Genomic DNA, 17,001 nt, shown 5'->3' with positions numbered 1-17,001 from the left:
TTTCACACTGACCTCCTCGCTTGGCTGATGCCACGCACAGGATGAAGAGGGGGGTGGAAACCTCAATGCCAAAGGTGCAGAAGGCAACACAGAGAGAGAACCTCAACCATGCCAGGGGCGAAGAGAGCCGAGGGAGCCTCTGGTCTGCCTCCAGGGAAGCCCTCAAATCCCTTCAAGGAGCCATCGGCACAGCCTGGCCCTTTGGGAACTGTTAGGGGCTTTTTCCTACAGCCAAGGGAAAAGTGCTCAGAGTAAGAGAATTTGGGGAGTTCAAGCAAAAAACTCCAGGTGAGGGAGGCAATGAGAAGCAAGCAAAGCAGATTTGTCAATTCAATTTCAGTTTCATTTTGATACCTAACAAAGAGCGAGTCAAACCAAATTCTGAAGCAAAGCACAACAGAACCACAAGGAAAAGTCCTTTTTTTTCCCTTTCCTGACTCTTCACCCCGTTCGGGTTTTGGCCGAAAAGCTCTGGCAGTTTCACAAGTTTTGGTCACCTCAAGCAAAACAGACATTTGGCAAAGGAACTTTCCAGGCAATCTTTTTTTTTTTTTCTGCTGTTGGAGCCATAAAAGCCTGAAAGAGGCAGGACAAGACTGAGCTCATGGTCCTCCTTTGCCCCGGTGATGGGCTGATGGACGGGGTCGATCCATGACGTTACCTCTGGCCATGCACCTTTTTAACCAGTCAACACCCAACAGCAAAACCCACCGCAAGTTAGAGCAAACCGCAAAAAAAAAAAATCCTCATCCAGAGTCAACGACAAACTCGCTTAGCTGAACTTAATGTTTTAGTTCCAGCACAGTCTGGACTCAGGCCAAGACATGGAGCTGAAATGGCCTCGGGAGCGCTGACGGATGCTCTCCAGCTGTCAGAGGAGAGGTGGTTGATATCCAGCCTTGCCCTCTGGGACTTCTCTGCCGTCTCCGGCCTCGTGGGGTAGGAGACAGGACTCTTTTCTGGGTGATGGGACAGGGGTCTAAGGGACGTGTTAAAACAGTCTGGTCCTCTGAGTGATGGAAAAATGCATTCCTACCACCAGGGCCCCAAGAGATGCTTGGGAAGGAAATATGCCCGTGTCTTGCTCCACACAGCTGGGAGGAGGCTGATTCCCAACCTGGAGAAAGACGCTGGTGGTGGGCACCACTTGGTGCACCTCTTGCCACCTTCGACCTCGCCAGGATGGACCATGGGGAAGCTTCTCTCTGCTGTAAGGGGCAACTGGGCCCAAAGCAGCTGGTTGGAGACAGCCATGTGCAGGACACGACAGCATCATCTCCATCGCCCGCTGCCACGTCCAGCGTCTGCACACCAGCAACCCCCAGGAATAACAAGAAAATGCCAACCCAGAGCGAAAATGCCAACCCAGAACGAAAATGCTCCCCAAGGAAAGCATGCCACAGCCAGCACCCCCACAACCCCATTGCTTAACACCATCCTGGAAGGTGACGAGTGGGGATGAGGCCCTTGCCTGGCTCTGCCCCAAACCCAGGGTACCACCATCCCCCGGTGCAGCCCAGCCCCGCGCAGGGTTTGGTTGGACACAGACCTGCACAGAAAGCTCAGCTGGAGACAGTGGCCACCAAATCGCCCCTAGTAAAAGCAACATCAGATGTTAAAATGCTGCAGGAATAGGTTCGGTGCCAGGCTGCTGTCACCGGTCTCTGCAGCTCCGGTCCCCACAGGGAGGGATGAAGTGGGGACAGGAGCTTTTGGTGAAATTTCTGCTTGTTTTGAGCGCTGCCTGGGGCTGACCCGGCCCCGTGGCCCATGTCGCCTGGCCCCCCACAACCTCCGCGGCCCCGATGGGTGCAGGCAGGAGGGAGAGGGGCTGGGGGTGCCTCCGGGGATGTGGTCGGCCCTGGGCGGCCAGGCAGGGGTGGGCAGACCCCTCCGCGGTGCGAGTGCCGGCCGCAGCCCTGCCGACCATGGGGTAAAAAAATAATATATCATCTCAGTTGCCACAGCAACGAGCAGCTGAGGCAGCCTGCCTCAAACTTCAGAGCCCACCAAGAAGGAGACGCTTTCCCCATCCCCGCTGCCTGCACGGGTTTCTCCTCCTTGTCGCCTGCGGGGGACGGGGGGGTTAAGCACTTAGGAGCCCAAAAGCCAGCCTGCACCCACAAATATCTCACTTCTCATGAAGGCATCCCAAGAAGGGGCCATGCATGAGCTGCTGGGTTTGCCCGCTCAGCCCTGCTGCCTGCCCGCGCCTGGATTTGATCCTCAGCTGGAGGGTGTTGCTCATCCCAATGCACCCCGAGCATCCTGTGGCATCCCCCGGATGGAATGCTGCCACTGGTGACCCGCTGGGGTGGCAGGTGCCCTTTCTTGTCCCCAAACGCCGACGTGCCCCGAGGCCGGCAGACGGCCCTGGGTTTGCAGGTCTGCGTTGCCTCCAAGGCAAAGCCCGTGAAAATTTCCTCTTAAGCAGCCAGCAGCACAACAGGGGAAGGGACTCAGAGCCCGGCTCTGCCAGGAGAGAATCTGGGCTTTTAATTATTTATGCTTCACCTCCGTGCTATGGTGATGAGAGACAGATCAGACAGAGAGACACAGCCAGATAGCGGAGAGAATTCTGCAGCCCGTTTCCCCAGAGAGGCCATTTATATGACTCAGGTGAGCCGGAGGGCTACCGACCCCTGCCCGAATCCTGCCCCACACCTCTTCCCCTTGGAAAAGCACCTTCTCATCAGCATCCCCTGGATCTCGCCTCTACCACTGCTTTCCCAGAGGGTTTGTCCCCAGGACCAAAGGGCTGGGGAAGAGCTGCCACCCGCCACAGCTGTTTGAAGCTCCCCGGGGATCTTGTCATGCCGGATGGGGACCGGCTATATCCGCCTGCCAGTGGGATGGCTGTGGCACAGCCACCGTGACCACTGTGTCCAGCTTTGAGACCACAAAACTAATTCTTCTCTGTAAGGGAGTCCGACGCCGAGGAACTGCTGTTCAGGGTACAGGGTGGCATCATCGAGCCATGGAGGCTCACAAGGATGCTTTGCGGTGGGGTGTCCCCTCACCCAGGGATCCCCATCTCCAGCAGGTTTTGCTTTGGCGATGGATACTGGACGGGCTTTAATTGAGCAGAACGAATTCAGCAAAGCAATAAGACCCGGTCCCGTGCTCCCTTCTGCCATCGAGGTCCATGAACAGGAGCTGGCGCTGCCAGCATGGAGCCCACCCATCTCCCATCGGGATGCACCCAGCCTGCCTCCCATGTGGGCTGCTCCCGATGCCAAACTGGGAAAACCAACAGGCCATGTCCCTGGAGAGTGACACATGGGGACGGGATGGGGCGGATTCCGGCAGCGAGACTCTGCTGTCCCGGTTGGCAGCGAGCAGGCAGCAAAGGGCTGCTGCCCGCCATTGGAAAGGGGCGGCGGACGTGGGATAGAACTGAAAAGAAGGTCTCGCCGGACGGTGGGGTGAGCATCGGGCACGGCCACGTCGCTGCCGCGATGGGATTTTAGGATGCTCAGCACCCTGAAGAATTGGGACCTTTCTTAGTCACAACTTTAAAGGGATAATCGGTTGGATCCATGGGTTAAATCCCCCTGGGGGTTTTCAGGGGGGAAATTCGCTTAGCAGGGTCTATGGTCAAATCCTTTAATTTCCTGGATTAGGAAGCCAGGACAGCTTGTCATTTGTCCTGCGTGGAGGAGGCGACAGAAACCTCATTGCTCGAGGTTTTTCAAGCCAACTGCAAGAGCAGTGCGGGACCGGGAGCCCCCAGCCCGGCCGCTGCGCTCCCACCACGGCGGTGCCGGTTCCCCCAGCATCCCCATCTCTGGCTGCGGGGGGAAGCGATTGTCATGAACACCAGCAAGGAAAATACTCAATATTCTTGCCCAGCTCTGCGTTTTCATCTCACTTGCGCTCCTGATACTGCTTTCGCCCCTCTCCAGGGAGGAAAGGGCTTTGGGGGGGGGGGGGGGGGGGCGGGGGCGGGGAACAGGAGCATGGGGGTGTTGGGGCTGTAGCTGCAGGGATGCGGGTGGGTGGGCGGCCGGGATGGGAGCAGCGCAGCCGGAGGAATACATGCCAGGAAACCCAAAACGGGAGCTGGGAGAGGAAAAAAGCACGCAGGCCCCTCTCGCGAGATGGGAAGGCAGCGTAGGGACCCCAAACCTTCCCCTTGGCTCCCCCCCCCCCGCTACCAAAGCTTCGGGGTGCAGCATTGCTGGGGTGCAGCACGGCAGGGGCACGGTGCAGCAGCTCCCACCCACACAGCCGGGGGGGGTTTAGGGCGGTGGGACATGGCAGCAAGGGGCTGGGATGCTACAGCCAGCATCCCCCGCACTTAGCCCATGGGGCTGGCTGGGGGTAGGCGCGTACCCCCACCAGTCTCCTTGCGGCCCAAGGAGGGCGAGGATGAGGATGGAGGAGAGCGGCGGGGCTGCGAGCCAGCCCGCCTGCCAGGCAGCTGCGCAGGCTGGGGGAGGATCGCTGCCTTCCCTCCCGAAGATCGCTGAGAAAAGCAACGCTGCAGTTTCTGCTCGTTGAATAGGAAAAGCAGCAGAAAGGAAAATCAGGGGCTGGCTTTTTTGTTGTTGTTTGTTGTTGTTGGCTTTTTCTTTTTTTCCCCCCATCTGACGAAGGGCTGCTCCACCCAAGAGCTACCGGGCACCAGCGTGAAGACCAGGCTTCACCATCCTCTTCTTCAGCTCATTCCCTCTTCCCCCGTGCTGTGTGGGCAGCCAGGAGGTTATTGTGTTAGTGGGGGGATTGAGCAGGGCTCGGGAGGCTGAAATCATCCTTCACCATCTCCCGAAAAGGGCTGATTTTGCAGCGGGGCCAGCCCCGGCAGGAGAGCAGTGCCAGCCGCTCAGCCCAGGCTCTAAACCGGTCAAAGGCTTGGATTAGAGACCAGGCAGATGATCCGGGCTGCGATGGGCGATGCTGGAGGTGAGGAGGAGGAGGAGGAGGAACAGGAGGAGGCAGCCTCCTCTCCAGCCCCCCGCGCTGCCCCTCGCCTCCTGCCCAGCTCTCCAGGGCAGCCCCTTCCCGTGGAAGCGGCAGCTGCCAGGAGTGAATCACCCTCCCGTCCTTCCTGCCTCGCTGCCGGACGGGGCCATCCCTGCCCTTTTCCATCTGCTCCTGCTGCAAAAGTGACCGGCACATCGGTCTCCTGCCCTGGCACAGCTCTGCCATCCCGGCACCGCCACCGAGTGCTTCCCTTCCTCCTGCATCCCAAAACCCCTCTCCTGCTTCACTCTAGGGCACAGATGGGGAGGGACTCTTTATCAGGAATCGTAGTGATAGGATGAGGGGTAATGGTTTTAAACTCAAAGAGGGGAGATTCAGATTAGATATTAGGAAGAAATTTTTCACTATGAGGGTGGTGAGACACTGGAGCAGGGAAGTCATGGATGCCCCATCCCTGGAGGTGTTCAAGGACAGGTTGGATGGGGCTTTGAGCAGCCTGGTCTAGTGGGAGGTGTCCCTGCCCAGGGCAGGGGTTTGGAACAAGATGATCTTTAAGGTCCCTTCCAACCCAAACCATTCTATGATTCTAAAACCAGCCCCTCCAGCCATGCTTTGCTGTGTCTGCCAGGACCGCTTGGATTTCGGAGATCTTCCCCAAGGAGCGCAGGGAGGAGGGCAGAGCAGAGCCGGCTGGGACCACGGCGAATCCGGCGGGCTGTGACTCTCCGCTCTGCCCATGTTATTTCATCACGACCTAGCAACATTGGAAATGGTCATACGAATGCATGTTGCACGCCTGGGCCACACAACCGGGGTGGTTTAGCTCATATTTGGCTCAGGGGGCAGGGAAGGCGGTAGGAGCTGCCGAGTTGGGAGCAGCAGTCATGGTTGAAGGACGGGAGAGCAACAAAAGGACAGGGCTTAGAGAAACCCACACCGAGCTGCTCTCCTAGAAGCTAAAAAAGACCCTGCTAGAGGTTTTTTTTCAGTTGGATTACTTTGTAAAGCATCATTCCTTATGAAAGGCACTTAATTTTCCAGCCTGTTCGTGCCTGTGCACGGACGTGCCTCTGCACCGCAGCGCCGGCAGCGGGGTGGCAGTCGGGGACACGCGAGCGTGCCGGCTCGTCCTGACTTTTGACGCGGCCGCAAAAGGGCTTAATGCTGTAAGTCCTGTCTGAGCAGGAAGTTATTAAACTGGCATTGCAGGAGGACTTAAACAGTCACGGTGCAGAGATGGCAATGGGTAAGGATGCGATGATCCGGGATGCCATCCGGGGATTTGCCGTTCCTCGAGCGTCCTGGACTAGGGGTGGAAATTGTGCTTGGCGTGAGTCAGAGGTACCCGTGTCATCCTGGCTGACAGCGACGCACAAACGGGAGGAATAACAGCTGAGCCTAATCTCTGCCGCCCTGCTATGGCCTGACCCCTGTCAACACGGGCGGGAGGTTGTGGCCGGGCAGGAAGAGGGGAGGGAGGTGGCAGAGGGGAGGGAGGTGGCAGGGAGGATGGTCAGCGTGCCCTGCCGAGAGCCAAAGCCCGCTGGAGGCTGCCAGCCCTGGGCTTTGCACGGGGGCTGTTTAGTGGAGAGAGAGGGCAGGGAGGAAAAAGAAAATGCTGCTGTAAAGAGAATTACCTCCTGCCCCAGCTGATCTCAGCCTTTGAGTCACCTCCACCCATCCCCTCCGTGTTTTCCTCCCCGTCTCTGTGCACCACTCAAGGAAAGGATGGAGGGACTGGGAAGGGATGGAGGGTGCACGGTCTCCCTGCACAAGACCCCGTGGGTACCAGGTGATGCCGCCACTGACCCCATCGGTCCCCAGCTAATGGGCAGAGGTGAGTCCTGCAGAGCCCTAAGCTCCAGCTGGGTTGCATGGCCTCAGTGCGGAAAGGGGCAGCACTTCTTCAAGGGGCCAGAAGTAGAGGAACGCTCTCTGGAATCAGAGATGACCAAAGAGGGGCTGGACACATAGTGGGAGGCCCCGACATGCTTGGTCTGATCCCAAAAGCATTCGCTCTGCCCTGCAGCCGGGTCAGCTGTGACCCATTTTGGCTTCAGTCCGCTGCTGGCTCGTCTCGGCCATCCCAAGCCGAGGAAGGGGACACACAACCCTTTTGGGGCCACAGCGTTCCCCTTAACCCGCATCCCTCCTCCTCCCCCTTCTCCATCCGCAGCGAAAGCCCCTCCGGCAGCTCGAGGCGGGGACTAGGATGAGACTAATGCGGGAGCCCCGCAGCCTCCCGCCCCAGGCATCCGAAAAGCCAGCAGAAACCTTAAATCAAATGCAGCTAAGTACAATTGCAAAGCTGCAGGCACAGGCCTGCGAGAGCATTAAGCAGCATTATTATGGCTCGGCGTACTGCCGGTAGTGACATTACCGCAACTTAAAATGTTTTGGGATCAGAACTGCAGAATCTATTCTTTTCTGTGGGTTTTGCCCGGGCCACATTTCCATTTTTCTGTAGAAAATACCTGTTTGGCTCAAACAACCTTCCGCACTTTGCTGTTCAGCTCTCCGGGGCTTTTCTTGCCTTCCTGCTCCCCATTGTATGTCAAACGCAGACGGATGCTTTGCCCTCACTGCAGCATCCTGAAGAAGGACCCACGCTGAGTCCAAACCTTTTCCTTCACCCGTCCTCGCTGCCAGGTTGTCTTTATTCGCTTCCTTTTCTCTTTTTTTCCCCAGTTCCCCTTTCTGAAGTTGAACGACACTGTGCTAATTTGCAGCGCGACTCCTCCTGAGACTATTGAGCTTAATTATATTTTTCTCGTCGTTGTTGAATGGCTTGGCTATAATTACGCTGGGAAGCGCATTACTTAGGACTAACCTGAGAAGAGCATCCCCTCCGGGGTGCTAGGGCATCGGCGGCTCCACGGAGCTGTTATTTAAGGTGCTGAACAACGGGGCCCCGTGAAGCTGGCGCTGGAGAGGAGCCCAGTGCCTGCCAAATGCCACCCGCCTCTGGGACTCATACCCCTAGCACCGACTGGGGATGTCCCTTCCTCTCACAAGCAGTCCAGCCACTAATTACAAAACCTTGGATTATGGTAGCAGAAGGAAACCCTGGAGAGAATTAGGGTCTGTCTGCCTTGCATTGAAACTGCCATCATCGGTCGCAGAGAGCTGCAGTCGGTCCTGAGCTCCCCCTGATGCTCCACGTGCACCTATCCTCCACGTCCAGCGTCCATGCCGAAAGCCAAGGGCTGAGGACGAGCTTTCTGTCCCGCCTCTCCTGCCTGGATATTATATTTCAGTTGACCAGGACACACCAGTGGACAATTTGCCTTAGGTATCAACATTATCAACGACGAGATGGGAGCCGCTGTCTCCAGTGCATCCTTCATCCTTCCAGCGTAGCAGCAGAAAGAGTGACGCCTCTTGGATCGTATGAGGGGGGAACGAAGCACCCCATAGCACAAAGGGGACACCCTGCGCCTTCATCTCAAACGGGCTGCAAAAGGTCTCCCTCCCCGGCTACCTCCGAAAACCCGTAGCTGAGATCAACGGTAGTTTTTCCGACCTGATCCATAGCCCTTCTCGCCCATTGACTTTACACGAGCAATTTCAGCCAATGGGAGATACGAGGGGAAGGAAAGTGTTATTTCATTTTAACCGCACCGAAGAAAATTTAGGAAAATCATTTAGTGAACCTAAAAACTATTCCTTAAATGAGCTTACTTTTCTGTGCCATAGATAACATTGTACTCTCTTCAGACTAAAACAACTTCGAGAATCCAATTTACTTGTCTTCAGTACACTATGTTTTTAGCCTACTTTCCTCAGGAAATGGGGCTTACTTATGTGATTGTGCTGTTTATATATCTATATGCCATCACTCCCACACTAATAACATTTGAACGTGTTGGCCAATTCCAACCAAATCTGACAGAGCGGTAGAGTTTTCAAAAATACTGAATCCTTACAAATTTAATGAAATACGTGGGTGGGCACATATTTTCCCCCACCAAGGGAAAGGCTGCAGAGTGAACTCAGCCGTATTATTAGACAGAAGAGAATACACAGACACACACACACAGACACACACACAGACACACACCAGTGGTGTTATAAAATCCTCTAATCTTGGTATTAGATGGGGAATATTGTACCCCTGAGCCCCAAAGCCACCCAAACGAGCATCGGGATTCCTCTGCCAAAGCACCCGCTGCCTATTTTGTGCATTTCTTCCCATTTGGACCACGCAGTTCGGTGTGGGCACTGCAGGGGAGTGTTTATTCATTTAGAAGCTTTAAAATTAAACGGACTAATTATATGAAAGCCTTTCTAGGTGGTTCTAGGCTTGTCAAACCTTGCTCTGGTTCTGCACGCCGAGGAGAGACTGTCCCTGCAGAAACCCCCGCGAAGGGGAAGAGCTGGAGCCGAAGGACCTCAGGTTTCAGACAAAGCGTCTCTCCTCGCTCGCATTTCAAGGTCCTTGGGCATCTCCTGCGTGCAGCCGAATTGCAAACCCAAGACACCCTCCAAGACCTTGGGGTTGAGCCTGTACGCCCACCTAATCCCACCTGCCCCTCGTCTCCAGCAAAGACCAAATCCTGCCATCCTGCCCGCCCATGGCCCAATGGTTTGGCTCTTGGCTGACAGGTTTCGGGGGCTCAGCATAAGCCAGGAACTCAGGCAGCAAAACCTCCCGGGACGGATGTCATCGGGGGTCGGTAACCCAGCACTAATGCACAGCGCGCGTCACGTTGGAGTCCGTCTGTCCCCGGCTTGCCCAGCGAGCCATGGGCTGCGCAGCAGATCAATACAGGGCTTTTCGACACACACCAGCAGCCCGCGCGCACCGGAGGCGATGGCTGTGCCATAAAAAGAGCAAAGCCCTGGGTTCCCGGCGCTTGCTTTTCTTCCACGTGTGTCCAGGCAAGACCAGCCGAGGTAAGACCGAGTGCAAGCGGAGGAGGGAGCCGGGCTGCAGGATGGAGACGTCAGGTTGCTCATGGAGCGTTGTCTGGTGGGACCAGGTTCAGCCCCTGACGGAGCACCCTCGAAGCTGCCGTTCATTTATTTCTTTGCATCTTCACTGATGATTAAAGGGATCCTCTGGGCGGTCCCCAGATCCCACAGCTTTTCTCCTTCTCCACGCACGGGCATGGTCACAGGCTGCACCCTCCCTCCCAGCACCGCTGAGGCTCCTCTCCAGGAGAGCTCAGGTCCATGTTACTGGTACAGGGGAGGAAGGCGTTCATGCCCTCGTGTTGCTATCATCTAATTTGATTTTTTCCCTTCTCTCTCATAATTAGAGGGTGGAACATTATATGCCAAGAGCTCATTAAAGTATTTCCAACATGGGAGGGGGGGGTGTCATATCTCTTCCAACTCCCGCTCTCGTGCATTTCTAGGACCATTACCGCCTGGGGACAGAGGATGCTCAGGTTCTCAGACCCAGCATTCCACGGCAGGCTAGAGCTCCACATTTCCAGGATTCAGGCCTTTGTACCGAGGCGTTCACATCCCCAGATCACAGGGAAAGATCTAGTCTTTCTGCTGCTCTGCAGTCTGTTTCCTACCTGGCAATCCAGTGGGATTTTTTTTTTTTCTCCCAAAGCTTTGACAACAATTTGGTACAACATCAGCTCGAAAACATCATCAAGCCCGAATATGCTCCCAAAGCAGGCCTGGGAGTCTCATTCACATTGCAGATAAGTCATCGGCAGACATGCTGATAAAGATTTCAAGTGTGACTCTGCATACAAATGATCCAGAGCCAACAATTAATCCAGTGCAGGCGACGGAGGAGGAACCTGGGTTCTTCCCCTAACCCCAGCCCTTTTCCCCCAGCCTGGCTGCCACGCGTAGCACTTGCTCAGAAACCAGAAAGGAATGACCACGCTCTATCAAAGCGACCCTAAAAAGTGATACAAAGGGCCTTGAATTCGGCAGAGGAGCCTTTCCTCCTCTTGTCTGGGAGCTTGCTGCAAGTCATGAAGCTCCGGGCGCATTTTGGGACCCAGCTCGAAGTCGCTTGGGTTAGCCCTGTTTTAAGCTGGGAGTTGGACCCTATTTCAACCTAAATGAGACATGACCTCTTCTTCCCCCACCTCCTGCTGGTTTTCAGCCAGATCAGGTCACTGCTCCGAATCACTGTGCAGTTCCACGATGGCTACAGCCAGCCCGGGGAGTGGGGGTTTCTTGAGGATTGGAGGGATTATTTGGGCACCCAGATCTGCTGCTTCCTAGCAGAGCGTCAGGCAGCGCGAACCCTCCCCAAGCATCAGCTGCAGCCAGCGATTCGACTGCTTTTCCACTCAAAACCTCTTTTGGGAACAGAAATAGCTGGGAATCCTCCCAGCACAGGCCAACCCTGGGATGGTTCCTCTTGGCTATAAGTCAGGCAGAGGGTACGGGCAAACAGCCTCTCAGGAGCTCTTCTGCTAAGGGTACCAACGCGCTTATTAAAGACGCTGGGGAGAAACGGGGTAAATAACCCAGTACCTCCTAAGTGGCAGCTATCAGGTTGTGAGCCCCACACCGCGTCCCATAAGTGCAGTCCCACCACGGTGCAACCACCCCCTGCACAGGCTGCAGTGAACGCACCGCTCTGGGTGACCCTGCATGGCCTCGATGGTTGGTTCAGGAAGGTCGTGCATCCACAGCCCACTCGGAGTTAGCAGAGGGACAATTCGGCTTGGATCCACCCCATTTTGACCACCAGCCATGAAGCTTGGGCAAGCCCAGCGGCTTGGCTTTTCAGGATGTTGCCCGCCCCCACTTTGGGTCCAGATAGCACCACCGCAACGCTTGTCTGCCTCCAGCAGCTTCCCTAAAATACCCCTCCGAGCACCTCCTGCTGGAAGAAGTCTCATCCCACTTCTCCCATCAAACTGCAGCCATTGGGGGAGGACCCCAGCCGAGACGCCGCGTCGGGACGGGGACCACCTTACCTGGATGCTGCGATCTCCGCTTTCTGCTTGGCGATGGTGGCCGCCCGCTCGGCCGCCTCGACGGCCCGATCCACCTTCTCGCGGATCTTGCTGGCCCGCAGTGGGATGAGGTTCTTCCTCTTGCCGCTGACCAGGACGTTCTGCTTGTACTTGCCCTCCTCCTTGGTGCCATCGGGGAAGGTCATGCAGCCATAGCCGTGGCGCTTGTTGTTGGCCCATTCTCCCTCGTACTTCAGCCCATCCGAGCGCTGGCTCACCCCGAAGCCCGACCGCTTGTCGTTCTTCCACTCCCCGACGTAGATCTCGGTGGTGGTGGCATCGATGTCGTCTTCGATGACGGAGAGCTCGGCTTCGCCCTCGCCCAGGCTGATGGTGGAGTTGATGTCGCTGGCGGTGGAGCTGACCGTGCTCATCCCGGCTTCGCTCCGGAAAGAGCTCTGCTTGCTCCGCTGGCTGGCCAAGGAGCTCTTGGACTCGGACTTACGGAGCTTGAGCCCGCTCAGCAGCGACCGCCGGAAGATGCCCTTCTTCTTGCTCTTGAGGATCTCGGCATCGCTGTGGGCCATGAGGACGAAGCCGCCCCGGGAGACGGCAGGGCTGCCGGCCACCGCCGGCGAGGAGTCGGGGTGCAGCGCCGTGCCGTTGGTGTGCTCGCTGCGCAGGGAGTTGATGGATGTCCTCAGGGGTGACCTGATAACCGCAGCCATGCCGTAGGGAACGCTCTGCCGGACGCCGTAACCCTGGCGCATCCCTCCGACCCACTGGCCCTGGTATGTCCCTGGGAAGAGGAGACAAAAGCAAAGAGGGGTTTCATGGCATGGCATCCTGCGGACCGCTGACAGCACCAAACCCCTCCGCGAGCCCCTCGTTAGCGGGAGCAGCAAAGTGCAGCTCTGGATCCCAGTCCTATCTCCATGACAAGGATTGTAATGTCGCATTGTGGGAGGAAAAAAATAACATCTCGGTGGGATGGCAGGCATGCACTCCAGCAGAAGTATTAGAAACCAGCCCCGGCACCAGTGCGCAGGGAGCGATGCTTCGAGGAACTGCTCCTTAGAGCAACCCCTCATTTGAAAGGGAAGGGAGCGGGGAGACGGGGTAGGGGAATTGTTATCCGGGAGCAGGCTCCGATCCCGCCCGTGCTGCCGGCAGTGATCAAAGCGGATGGTATATTACAATGCTTTTATTTATATACATTGCGCCTTTCATCCGGCACGTAGCGGAAGGGAGCGGCTCTATAGAAATAAAGGCCTCACGGGGAGAGATGCATTTGGTTCTTCTCCTCGGAAACGTGCCCCTGTTTGAACTCCTACATTTGCGTGGGCACTTCCTGGAGCTGCTTAACTGGTGGTTAGCGGGATGAAACGCACACGGGACCTCACCGCAGCGCTGGGAATGCAGGCACAAGAAACCCATCCAGCCCGGGAAGCCCAACAGGAGCATAACGCTTGCCCTGTGCACCGAAATGGGCGGCTGTAATCTGCCCGGGGTTTATAATCCCTTCCCCTCCCGGAGCTCGGCGATTGGCACGCTTTCTCATTTTATCCCAGCCGGTTGAACTGTGGGGCTTGTTTTTATTCTTAGGTCGGCTTAATCTTTTCTGGACTAACTGGAGACGCAGCGATTCACCGCCCGCCTAAGCCCTCACAGGTGGATTGATGAGCCCGGGGACGGCACAGTGCCACCCCGGCCTGGCACCGGTGCTGCTGGGATGCTGCGGCCGGTCCCAGCGCGGGGCTGCCCTGCTGCATCCCGTCCCCGGCCGGCGATGCAAAAGAGCTGGACGGGCGCGGGCAGCACCTCACAGCATCGGGGCCTCCCTTCGCACCAGCCCCGCTCCCGCACACCACGCGAGTCCTAAAATAGACTGGCTGAAATAGCGAACCCTGTGGGAATCAAACCGAAACGGCCCTGCTGATTACCACCGGCTCCGCCTGATAGAGGTTTTCCATCCCCAAAGATGCTCTTTGCCCTTAGCAATCAGGTCACGATTCGTAGACGTGAGCAACCCGTCGGGTCCACCTGAGCCGGCTCTTTTGGCTGCAAAAATATTTTTCCCTGAGACCTATCCGCCTCACTGCAGCACTTTCCCTCTCAACATTTTCCAACAGCCCAGCGGAAAGGATTATTAAAACGGGCTGTGCTGGCCACCCCCATCCCCAGCCCAGATAAACCCTACTCTCGCTGCAAGGAGCCATCCCAACCCGACAGCGACGCATCCTTTTGCTCCATTTCATTCCTCATCCCGATCCTACCCCCAGCACTCCCTTAGGGGTTTCCACCGCCTGGTCCCCGGGGCTCAGCTCTGGAAATGGGCACGTGCTGGAGCAGCTCACGCTGAGCACGGGAACGGCTTCCTGAGAGCGTGAAACCAGCCCCTGGACACATTTTGGGGTGCATTTTGGGGTGCATCAGGCGTCTTATCTAATAGCCACCAGCGCTTTGCACAAATCCCCTGGGGCTCGCGCGTCCTTCCCAGTGCTCCGATGCAAGCGACCCCGCAAGACACTACGTTATCTGGGTGACAGCCTTGTGCACCCCAAAAAAATGCCAGCGCCAAGCTGGAGGACCCCACAAAGACTGCCTCGGAGAAGGACATGGAGAGGTAGGGCCAGGAGGGCAGGATTTTCTGAGGGTTTATAGGATTAGCACTGGTGAGGGAGGAAGAGCACTGGGATTACATCAGGCACCGTCAGGGCAGTGCAAGGAGGTGGTGGCAGTGCCGGTGGGGAGAAGGACGGGGGACAACCAGCAATACGGCTGGCAAACAGCTCGGAGGAGACATCAGACACGTCCTGTGGTTGGGTGTGAGCAGTGAGCCCGGCTTGCTCCGCTACAGGCCACTTCGGTGTCCCCAAGAACAGGCAACAACCAATGCCGTGCACCCACGGCTCTCCCCTTGCCCAGTGGCATCCTGGAACGGCGCCTGTGGCAGGGGAGAGCCCCCCAGGACATCCGTCCTTCCACTGCAGACCTGGCACCATCTCACTCCCCTTTCTGGCTGCTTCCCAGAGCATCTTGGCAGGACAGCCTACCGGGAGTGATGGGCAGCAGCCGGGTGAGAGATATTTCCTCCAACGCCCCGAGCACCCCAGCAAAGGGAGCCCCCAAGACGGCTTGGGATGTCCTCATCCCATGCCCAGGCTCCTGTTTCCTCTAGAAATGGATTAAAGAGGTTTCAGGGGAAAGATGCTGGTGTGGGCAAGGGGACGGGGAGAAAAGGTCCTGCATGAGATCCACCAGAGCCTGCCCTGCCCAAGTCCTGGGCTCCCTTTCCCTCGGCTGCGTCCCTTGACTCAGTCCCTGGCCCCAGGCAGGTCCCTTGACCTCCCCGTCTGCCAGCAAATCTGCAGCTGAAAAAAACCCTGAGGGTCTGAACCGAAGCACCGTAAAGCAAGCACGGCCCTTCGCTGAAAACCAGAGGCAGCGGCAAAGAGCAGAACAAAGCGCTGCCGGAGGAGGCGTGACAGCGCGTCTCAGCCGGAGCAGGGGCGGCAAATTGGTCATAGCAGGTTCCGGCTGCAGCGAGCGCCTGTGCGTATCCCCAGCAAGGCAGAGGTGCCCGGGAAGCCGTCATCTTTGCACGGCCTTAAAACCTACTCCTAGCTGCATCTCCTTGGCAAGGCCGATCCGTCTAAGCAGAGGATGGAAGGATTTGAGGAGCCATCCCCTCCGGCTGGCCCGTCCTGCTTCTCCCTCCCCAGCATCACGGAGCAACTCCCAGCAGAGAGCAAAACCCAAACCCCAGGTATTGCTTTCATGGGTGCCGTTGCTCTCCTGATTGCTTCCCTGCTGGAGGACGCAGCATGGATTGCTTCTGGGGATTGCCTAGGAGAGCACAGTCACCCCCCTGATGGCCACCAAGACATTTGGCCACCTTCACGGCCACCAGCAGATCAAAGCGCTTCCTTCCAAGGAGGCGATTTCATCCGTTCTTCCTCACCCAAACAGCACTGTTTTGACTTCATTATGTTTTAAACCCCTAAATATCGCAGGATTTGCCCATGAATACTGGAAGGTCCCAGAGCCATCCCATCTGCATTGCTAAGCACCGTCACCTCCTCCCCTCGCACTGCTCAGTTTAACCTCTGCCCCCTAACATTTGCAGATAGATGCACAAAGCTTAATCTCTCAAGGAGCCGGGAGACTCTTTCTCCCTGCAGAGGAAACAGGATTTTATGGATTTCTACTTCACGTGCCAGGATGGACCGGCTATAGCTGTTTCCAAGCCAGGGAGCTGAAAAGGGAGTGTGTAATGGGAATCCCGTGCAGCGGGGACGTGGTATGGGGCTGGGTGTAGCAGGATGAGCACCTCTGATGCAAAAGGTCCCCAGACTGATCTGCTGAGGTGGTTAACAGAGGTTCTCAAGGACTTCAGCGCAAATATAGAGAGCTGAGCACCTCCCAGGGTCTGGGCAGGAGAGCAGACACCCTCCTTAACTGTGCGCAAGAAGGGAACATGCCTCCGTTGGGATGGGAAGCGGGGAACAAGCCGACGCGGCTGCAATCCTGGCCACAAGCTGAGTGCATTGCCCAAGCCGGGGCTCTATGGCAAAGAGGCAAAGCCACTGTGATGGAGAATTGCTGGGGAGGAAAATGTGCCATGCACATTTCCCCCCAGCCATGCAGGTCAGTCTTATGGATGCCTCTAAGATGCCACAAATATCCACCCCCCTTCTGTGTGACCCTTTTGCACTGGGCAAGAAGGACAGAGAGCAGCCAAGAAAGTCTTGGACGCAGAAAGAAAATCCTCCTGAGCCAGGTAATTTGTGACTTACTACGGTAATACAACCGAGGCGGCAGCCATTTCTGCGCTGTAGCTCTTTCCTTACTATCAATATTTGCAAAACGCTTCCTGAAGCATTAATTGCATGAGAAGATTAATGGAGTGATTGCATCGGGGAAAATGCAGCACCCATGCCGTGCTCAGGGGCAGCATCGTGCCGGCAGCTGCGGGCAGCCCAGCTGTGCAGCCAGGGCCAGGGCTGGGTGGAAACCGCGGACGAGAGAAGATGCACCATAGGAGAGCCCTGGACAGCCAAGCCGAGAAATCTGAGCCACCACTACCACCCTGCTGAAAAGAAGGCCTCATCCTGCCCCGGGAACGGGAATTTTGCCATTCGGTGTAACAGCAGCGAAGTCACGGCCTGAGGGAATAAGCCGGTTGTCTTCT

At 56.7% G+C, this 17,001-nt stretch overlaps 1 protein-coding gene across 1 annotated transcript in view; it reads right to left on the bottom strand.

The window, feature by feature from the left end:
* Nucleotides 1-17,001, bottom strand: part of JPH3 (junctophilin 3) — a 57,056-nt gene that overhangs the window by 27,741 nt on the left and 12,314 nt on the right. Inside the window, exon 2 of the mRNA XM_054198664.1 lies at nucleotides 11,829-12,606. Coding sequence (XP_054054639.1) covers nucleotides 11,829-12,606 — 778 coding nt within the window. The remainder of the gene's footprint in view (nucleotides 1-11,828; nucleotides 12,607-17,001) is intronic.

Source organism: Rissa tridactyla, chromosome 4, assembly GCF_028500815.1.
Source record: "Rissa tridactyla isolate bRisTri1 chromosome 4, bRisTri1.patW.cur.20221130, whole genome shotgun sequence".
NCBI classification, from domain to species: domain Eukaryota; kingdom Metazoa; phylum Chordata; class Aves; order Charadriiformes; family Laridae; genus Rissa; species Rissa tridactyla.
This window is presented reverse-complemented; position numbering and strand designations above follow the sequence as displayed.